Source organism: Physeter macrocephalus, chromosome 13, assembly GCF_002837175.3.
Source record: "Physeter macrocephalus isolate SW-GA chromosome 13, ASM283717v5, whole genome shotgun sequence".
Lineage (NCBI taxonomy): Eukaryota > Metazoa > Chordata > Mammalia > Artiodactyla > Physeteridae > Physeter > Physeter macrocephalus.
This window is the reverse complement of record NC_041226.1, coordinates 8,103,975-8,113,630: the sequence shown is the minus strand read 5'-3', so window position 1 is coordinate 8,113,630 and position 9,656 is coordinate 8,103,975. Positions and strand designations below refer to the sequence as shown.

The following is a 9,656-nucleotide window of genomic DNA, read 5'->3' as shown; positions in this document are numbered from 1 at the left end:
AAAAAAAAAAAAAAAAAAAATAATAATAATAATAAAAATACTTTTTGTTAAAAAATGCTAGCCACCATCTGAGCCTTCAGTGAGTAGCAATCTTTTTGCAATAGTAACATCAGAGATCCCTGATCACAGATCGCCATGACAGATACAATAATAATGAAAAAGTTTGAACTATTGTGAGAATTACCAAAATGTGACACAGAGACACAACATGAGCAAATGCTGTTGGGAAAATGGCTCTTATAGACTCGCTCGATGCAGGGTTACCGCAAACCTTCAATTTGTAAAAAAAATACAGTATCTGTGGGATGCAATAAAACAGGGTCTGCCTATATAGAGAACTTGCTATATAGATTTGAAGAACCACCTTTATTCCCTCTCTCTAGAGCGGGCTTATTTGGCAGCCTGAGGGTTATGGTTTAGCTGTAACTTCTAAGGTGGATGATAAGTTTCCTGAGGGCAGAAATGGGTGTCTGTACCCCCAGCACACAACACAGAACCTGAGCAGTGACGAGGGCTCAGCTATTTGTTGAATGAGATAATAAAAGAAAGACTTTAAAGACAGAATATATTCTGGAATGGGTCAGGTATTGTTATTCCTATCCTAAGTGTAGTTCCCAAATGCTTCTTGCCTTCTGAATTTCTGATTCTGTGATTCTGTAAGTTCTCTAAGGAGAAACCCTCGCAGAGCAACCTAAACTGAAATAACCATTAACAGGGAGAAGAATGGAAAATTCTTTTCCATTTGTCATTCATTAAGACATATGATAAATTACACGATGGAATCACGTGTAATTCATCCAGCTGATTTAGAAGCAAAATGAGGAATTATCTTGCACTACATATAGAGATCATATTTTATTTGCATTCCATAGACTGGCAAAATCCAACATGAATATATTATATTCAAGGACACAATTTCTGTAATCATGCCACTTGAGGAGCAGTTTAAAATAGCAAATAAAATCAAACTGGAGCACTCAGCCTCCTTATCAAATCAGAATCACATACAAAAACCCGCTTTCTTCTTTTCAACTTCAGCTGCAGGGACCAGAAATAAACGGCCCCATCTTCTCGGATCATGATTAAGGTGTCATCAGGCGCAGAGAGAATGTGCAGCATGGGACCCCCATCCGACAGCCCCTGCAGCACGGCAGGCAGCTGGAAGGAAACCTCTTTCTGGGGAGCCAGAGCATCAGCTTTGCTCTGAATACACTATAGCTGCAGGTATGTGCAGAAGCCATCCTGGTGAAGAAAGGAAAATTCATTAAACGTCTACTGTCTTTCTGGCTTTCGAAAATTCTCTTTATCCTCAGGACATGGTTAAGTCCTGACATAATTATGAGTTCATCGATGTGAACTTGGCTGCCAAAAACTCGGGGCTAATAACTGGGGTGCGCCTGTTCGGCTAGGGCTGGAAATCTGCTACCCAGTGTCTCGCTTCCCTGCCCAGTCTCTCTGTCTAAAGATAATGACGATGGTTGAGCACATACCCTGTTCCATGCGATGTGGACCTTCACCTCCATTCTTGCCAGAGCGGGATAAGGTAGGTACTGTTGCTCTCCTCGTTTTACAAATAGGGAAACTCAAGCCTAGAAAGGTTAAATAATCTGCCTAAGATCAAACAACTAGTAAGTGGCTGGCCTGAGACTTGAGCCCCCATTGGTCTGACCGCACAGCTCCGACCCACCAGGATGTATGCCTCATTTCGAATCTCAGCAGTGCACGTAGGAAAAGCAGACCTGTGGTCTGGGGAAGGGGTGGGCGTGCGTATGGGGCCTGGGAACATCTCCATTTTCTCTCCACTTCCCCCAAAGCCCTAACTCACTAGAGTCTTCCCATCTCTTTCCTGGAATCCCGACTGTTCCCTTTCAAATCAGATGACAGTGAAAACACTTGTATCTGCTTTGGTTGGGGCACTGGCCCGAGGTCTGAATAGAGGTGAATGCTGCTCAGCTTGTCATTTTGGAACTTAGTTCATCCTAGAACAATAGAAGGATACTGACACACAATGGCAGAGAATTTTAAAAGCAGATGTCTCAGCTCCTCATTATACAACCCAAATTGGGAAACATTAATAATGACGATGATGGTAACATTTGTTGAGAAATTACTCTGTGGCCGCCCCTGTTCTAAACACTTTCCATGTGTCAGTGATCTGATTATCACCAGGTGTTCCTCGCTCACAGGATTTCTTGCTCACTGGTGTTTCACTTTTGCTTTTGGGTAAGGTGGCAGATGTAGCCTTCATTCCCTGGTTTTAGGAACGCCTTCTTGGAACTTGCCTGAGCTACTGCAATTCCTAGTTAAGCTATTCCAAGCATATCCTGACATTACAAGAACTTGAAAATTGTGAATATGCATGTCCCCTTGGTTCAGCTTCAACGTGGCAAGGGTACTGAGGGGCATAGGATACTCCAGAAAGGCTCAGAACCGAACATTTTATACATTTTCCTCACTAACTTCAAGTCTGATTCACAAAACCCAACCCAACTTACCCACTGAATTCTGCCCACTGCTTCATAGTCTTATTTTCATGAACAGTTGTTCTATTTGTTCAATACTCTAGAGAGAAAAAAATAAATCTGCTTTTAGAGTAAACTATTCACTAGATTGGTGGGCGAGAGGATACAGAAGGAGGGGGAAAATATTCATTTTTCCAATTTTCATATTCAAAAATGCATACTACTCTAAGATCTCTGGAATGTTTGCTCCAAAACATTAATAGGACTGTTAATCTGAATTCAGTGCACTGACACCAAAACTCTTCCCCAGCAAGAGGCTGAGCTCCTAGAATGTCATTTTTGAAATCAAGCCTTAATTAGTAGGAGGAGCTGTGGGTCTCCCAGCGCTTACGCGCCCAGGGGGGTCCCACTCCACCCTGGTCAGTTCCAGCCAGAGGACTGAACTGAGTTGCAGTTTGAGATACTGAAACTCAAAGTGTATCAGTACCTTTGAGTGTAACCCCACTTTGAGATACACAGCAAAGCAAGTTCTGAGGACAATGGTTGTGACGGTGAGGATACTCACTTGGGTGTAGCCAGGACAGAAAGATGTGCAAGTCATAAAAATTACTTTCACGCGTTAGAAGGATCATCCTGTGGGAGAGAGAGAGTAGATTTCTTCTGTGTGGCTGTAACAGGCAGACTATGAGATGGACCCCACGATCCCTGCCTCTTGGTATTCAGGCCCATAAAACCCCCTCTCTTTGAGTAACTTGCTGGTAACCAATCATAACTTCTGGTAGGCTCTCTCTCTCTCTTGCTGGCTTTGAGGAAGCTGGCTGCCATGCCATGAGCTGCCCTATAGAGACGCCTACATGGAAATGGCCAACAGCCAGCAAGGAACTGAATCCTGGCAAAGACCACGTGTCCTTGGAAGTGCACCGTTCCCCAGTCAAGCTTTCAGATGAGACCCTAGCATAGCTGCCACCTTGATATAGCCTCACGAGACACCCTGAAGCAGAGAACCCAGCTAAGCCAAGACTGGATGCCTAACTTACAAAAACTGTGAGATAATAAATGTGTAGTTTTAAGCTACCGAGTGAGTTTGTGGTAATTTTGTTCTGGTGCAATGGATAACTCAGAGAGTGGTGCAAAAGCTTAGAAACTGGGCTAATGGGTAGAATGTCAAGAAAGACCAATTTCAGCTCCTAAAGGGAAAAAAACAAAATTTAAGGTCAGAGCTCTCCAACCTTGAAATGAGCTACCTTATAAAGTATCCAGTTCCCTTAAGCTGAAGGTATTCAAGCATATGCTGGCTCCTAGCTTAGCAGAGAATAGAATTTGTGCATTGAAGTGGTTATATACTAAGTGACCTCTAAGGTCCTTTCAAACCCCAGGATTCCATAATTGCAGCTTCAATAGAGATGGTCAGGTTTTATGTCTATTTTGGGGAATGAGGTGTTGGCTTTTCTCTTATAAGTCTCAGGGGTGTTTGCCTTTGCTCAGTAATGATACCAAATGGAAAAAACGAGATGATGCCTTATTTCAAGACACCAGGGCATTGCCCCTTGGTGAGTCGATACCCAGTGCCAGTGTAGGGGTCGTGAGGAGAGACCCTGGCTGTGGCACTAAGCTCAGCCCCAGTTCCCTCTACATCATGCTCCAAAGGAGACATCGCACACCCTGGGTGTGGCTGCCAGCGCAGACATTACCATGGCAACTAGGCAATACCATGCACATAATAAGTAACAAATATTTTCGGAATGAAAGTCCAAACAGACCAAAACACCTAGAGGGATGGCTTCCAGAGAGACTAGGATCAGAGATGCAACAGGAAACAAAAAAGCTCAGGAGGAGGGCAATCACTGCCTGGGCTCAGGCCGCCCACCCAGACCACCCCTGTCACCACAAAGCAGAGCCTGGGAGAGGTGTGGCTCCACCTGGGCAACTTGGAGCTCCGGACAAGGTGGCACGCGGCAAGGGCCGTGCAGCGTTGTGGCCACAGTGGGAGTGGGCCCTCGGGCGGTACCTGGGCCATCATACGGCCACTCCTTGGCCTCGCGGCACCGTGGCTCTGCCCAGAGAGATGCAGCCTCCCCCATCAGTCAGAGCTAAAGGGGCACTGGGGTCTGCATGAACAGCCTCTGGCCCTGCCCTGGGGAGCCGCCTTCTCGGCATGATTATGTGAGAGACACCGGACCCCCTCCTCCTCACATCGCTCACCCACTGAGCATCAATGACGTGCCAAGCCCTGTGTCAGATGCTTCAGCGTCAGAGCTGAAAGATGCCTTACCTGCCCTCATGGCATTCGCTGTCTAGCGGGGTCACAGCAAACCAGCAGTGCAGTGCCAAGAACAAATTCTGTGTTACGGGAAACTGCGGACCACTATCAGGTTAAAAGCAGGAGCAGCCACCTCTTTCTAGGAAAGTTAGGACAGACTCGTCGGAGTCCGTGATGACTGTGCCGCGTTAAAGTCAGTCGTTCATTCAACAGCATTTATTGGACATCTTTATGGGCCAGGCATGGTCCGAAATTCTGGGAACGTAAGAAAAACCAGAATCCAGGGAGAATTATTACTCAGGCAAAAAATGGGAGGAGAGCATTCTAGGCAAGGGAACAGCACGTGGGAAGATATGGAAATTGGAAAATAGGGTATCACCTTCTCTGCTCCCCAAGGGAACCACAAGGTTTGGTGCAAGACCCCCATTCCTCTAGGTGGCACCCATATCTGAAACACTCACCCTGTATATTGTGCCCCTGAAAACTCAGCCCGAGGTTCATGTCCTCCAGGAGACCTTCTTGGCTCCCTGGTCTGCTTTAGATGCTCGCATGGCACCCAGGCTGGATTCTAGGCCAGCTCTGACCTCCCCGAAGGCAGAGCCCACTCGACTGACTCTGTGCCACTAGTAAATATTTACTGAATGAATAAATGAGTGAGTGAATGAATGAATGAGAGGAGAAGAGAATGAGTAGATCACTGACTAGGGGGGCAGGCATGCTAAAAATGCAGATAATTAGACTGCTTTGGCTAAAAAGATCTGGGATGTTGTTAAAACACCTGATAATTTATCCATTGAAAACACTCCTCTCTCTACCCCATAGTTTTTTGTTTAATATTATGCATACAGAGGAGATATTTTTAAAAGATGGGTGTTTTTTAATGATCACTTCTCCACAGCAGATGAAACTCTAAACACACATAAACTTCCACTCGAGCCATGGAAACCGAGGGCTTTGTAACTTAGAAGGGGCATTGCGGACCTCATCAGCCTACAGTTTGACAATGGTGGGATTTTGTTTAAACTCCAGGGACAAGATCATAGTGCTTTACCTTGAATAATTTTTTTCTATCGTTTAAGATGTAATCATGAAACCTTAGCAAGTAGAGCTTAAACAGCCTCTCCTGTTATCATATGTATTTTATCTTGTGAATACAGCCTTGTTCATTGCTATGTTTGGAGTTTTGTGTCCCCGCCTTCCTGCCACATTCATATGTTGAAACCCTAATGCCCAATGTGATGGCATTAGTAGGTGAGGCTTTGGGAGGTGCTTAGGGCATGAACGTGGAGCCCTCAGGAATAGGATTTGTGATCTTACGAAAGAGACCCCAGTGAGCTCCCTCACCCCTTCTGCCCTGCTAGGATCCAGTGAGAAGTCTGCAGCCTGGAAGAGGGCCCTCACCTGACCCTGAGGGCACCCTGACCTCAGTTCCAGCCTCTGGAACTGTAAGAAATAAATGCTTTTTGTTTATAAGCCTCTCATTTTATGGTGTTTTTTTTTTGTTTGTTTTGTTTTTTACAGCAGCCTGAACAGGCTAAGATATTCAATAAGATTTCATATTCTGGGCTAAAAACTGGGCTAAACAAGACTGCAGAGAAAATATTTAAAATCCTCAATTCCAGCAGTTTGGGGGCGGGAGAAGTGTCCAAACTCTTTGGAAACAACCCACATGGAAATAACCAGTGATCTAATAAGAGCCTTTTTCTCCTTTTCCAGAAAAGTCTCTAAATATCTTGTTGGCCTAGTGTACTAAGTAATTTAAAAATATTTTCCTATATGAAGCATTCAGTAAGTCAGCTGGGTGTTAGCAGAAATCATAGTTCAGAGCTGAGAGTGATTGTACAGATAGATCATCAAGCCTAATTGGTTCCTATAGTTGAAATTTTAACTGTGCTTTCAATGATCCAACATTTATAAAACCCATTTACTTTCTTCTGTGACCTCATGCTCTGCTTCATTATGCATTTTTAAGTTTCCACATCCAGCAGCTGCCTTCCTCTCTTCTCATACTCCTAGGAGGGAAAAACAATAATTAGCTCTGAACATAGTTGCATTTTGTTTAGTCTGGGAGTAAGAGTCCAAAGAATGGAATGTCTAATTGGACCTACCTGAACCCTGTCAACTTCTAGCATGCTATCCCTTTTGTTCATTTCTCTGATGCATTCATACTTTGTTTCTCATTCCATTAAGAAGTGACAATTACAGAGAATTTATTCTTCATTGCTATTTTATAGGAATTAAAAGGCGTGTACTTTTCACTGAAAAATCAACCATCAAAAAGAGAATCAAATTAGAAAGCTCACCTGCTCAATTCCTACCTGAAAGAGTGCATTTAAGTGTTGTAGCTCTTCAAGGGTCACTTGATGTTCAATCTCATCAAAACAAAAAGAAAATAAATTAAAAACATATAATGCTAATAGTAATGCCCATAAAATGCCATTTCTGGAAACCCATAATTCCTCTCTCTATGGGAGGCCAATATGGGGTGGCTAAGCCTCTGAGTAACACTTAGGCTATTCCAACCGTCACTGTTCCCAGTGTCTACTCCAATTCAGCTGATTCCTCAGCCCCAAGTTCTGGGGTAGGCTTGGCTCAACTGGGCTGGAAGGAAGGAAGGAAGGAAGAGGTGGCGAGGTGGTGGAAGGAAAGGAGAGGATAGACATTGACTTGGGAAAGAAAAGATCAGGAACGGGACTGATATGAGAAAAGGGAGAGTGAAAATATTTTGCCAGATCACATTCCAAAGATGCTCTCTTCCCTGTCAGGAGTCCAGTGCATTAGAACTGCCTAGTGCCGCATCCTCTGCTCCTTGGTCCGTCTCACCCCAGGCTGAAACAGGGGGAGGCCCTGGGGGAACTGATCTGTGGCCTCCTTTTCTGGGGTAAATTTTCTGAAGCTATGGCCAGAGGCTCTTGGTACCCTTGGTGTTAGGGAATTTTGTTACCTTTTAGTCCCCTGTCCTTAGGTCAATAAACAGATCCCCAGAGAATGTCTCTGCCTCACCTCCAGTCTCTTAGCTACTGTCTCAACAATTTGGCTTTTATAAACGAAAATCCTTAAACTTCCGGCTTAGAAAGAATGAATAAACTGTCACCAGTGGGTAGAGCTGAGCTAAGCTCTGATGTTCTTGCGCTATCTCCTGAGGCCCGAGGAAGATAGCAAAGGAGGAAATAGGCTATTTCCCCAACAGGATCATCTTCTCAAATCTCTCTGACCACCTCCAAGCTTCCAAGGTGGTGGCCTTTACCATAAAACTCAGACTGACACCAAAGCTCCTGGGAGATCCACAATTTTGTAAAGTTGAAGCACCTTTCAAATTCTGTCCTAAATGACTCAATAATTACTTTTTAACTTGCTTTCACCAAGGAACAAAATCGGAAACCTAGCTCTAGAACGGGAAAACACTCCACCTGAGGTTTCCACTTAAAATTTCCTGGTAGGGCTCTTTTGGCAAGACCTGAGCCCAGGAGGTAATGTTTAAAAAGCTGACTGGGAGAAAGACCCCAACGATATTTGACTACACGTGAAAGATGACTCCATCACACTGAGGGGCCATTTCCCCTCCCCAGTAAGAGATATTACCACTGAATGAATTCAACATTTTCTTAGACTACGCCTTCTCCAGCATCCAAAAAAGCAGTGAGAGTATACCAGGCTCATATCAGGCTCACACACAACATGTATGAGAAAAATGTACTCGAATCTGAGACCTGGCAAGAAGATGGTGCCTCTAAGAGCATGTGACTTCTTATCCTACATCCCAGATGTGACTTCCAGAGGGTGAAACAATTTTTTAAGGATTTGAAAATTATTCCCCTTAAGGTTGGAATATTATGGGAAAAACATGGTATTATTTCAATTTTCATATTGTAGTTTTCTGAGCCTTTACAATTCTAAATACGCAGTATACTTTACGAGTCTATACATCACATAAGACATCTAGTCCTAAATTTATATTCCTAAAAACACTTATATTCCTAAAAAGTGGTGACTCTAGATTTGTACAGTCAAAACATACTGCATATATGTTATCCTTCCCGCAGACTTCTATCCTTCCACTGCCCCTGAATATCTTTTTCACTTAGCTTCAGAATTTCCTGAAATTTATACCATGATCATGACTTGTCCACTAACCACCTTATTATGTGAAATGGGCCTTTCACCCTTCTCTACCTCCATTTCTAAAAAAGAACAAATAACAAAAAATTGCCTACCTCCCAGGAGGGGGCTCCCCAATCCAGAAAGAGACTAATTCATCTTCTCTCTTTAAATTTACTAGAAATGCTTCTGCGAGAGTGAAGTGAATGCCATCATTAATAATATTAATGAAGGGCATGAGACCAAAGCCAGTGATTATATAATTTATGAAAGGTTTTACAGCAATTTTCAGTTAAGTATAAAATGTGACCAAAAAGCCTCACTCTCTCCCTTCACAACTTCTTCCCAGAGCCATCCTTCTATCCCCCAAAATATCCTACCCAGCCTGCTTCCTATTTGCTCATGACACACCTACAGCCTCTGGCACCTTCCAAGCTTTGCTCTTTGTTATCCTGGTCTTTCTATTCCATCTTGACCTCCTGTTACAAATACACGTGCTTCCGGCCTCCCCTTCTCCCACTGTCCACAAAAATAAGGAAGTGAATGAAAACGCTAACCTTAACCCTAACCCTAAGTACAGAAGACTTTTCAGGGCTGCAGTACCGAATGAGGTTAACTAAATTTCTGTTGCGCTTAAAAAATCATTTCTTAAATCTCACAGCCCTAATCAAATTTTCATATTTCGTGAAGGAATGCAAAAATCCAGTGATCATTAGCCAACTTCTATTTTTTTTTTTTTTTTTTTTTCGGTACGCGGGCCTCTCACTGTTGTGGCCTCTCCCGTTGCGGAGCACAGGCTCCGGACACGCAGGCTCAGCGGCCATGGCTCACGGGCC

At 43.8% G+C, this 9,656-nt stretch overlaps 1 protein-coding gene across 1 annotated transcript in view; it reads right to left on the bottom strand.

Annotated features, from left to right (window-relative positions):
* The window catches only part of LOC102987306 (WD repeat-containing protein 49-like), a 111,072-nt gene that overhangs the window by 96,600 nt on the left and 4,816 nt on the right, over positions 1 to 9,656 (bottom strand). The window contains 1 exon segment of the mRNA XM_024125814.2: positions 1,009 to 1,176. Coding sequence (XP_023981582.2) covers positions 1,009 to 1,176 — 168 coding nt within the window.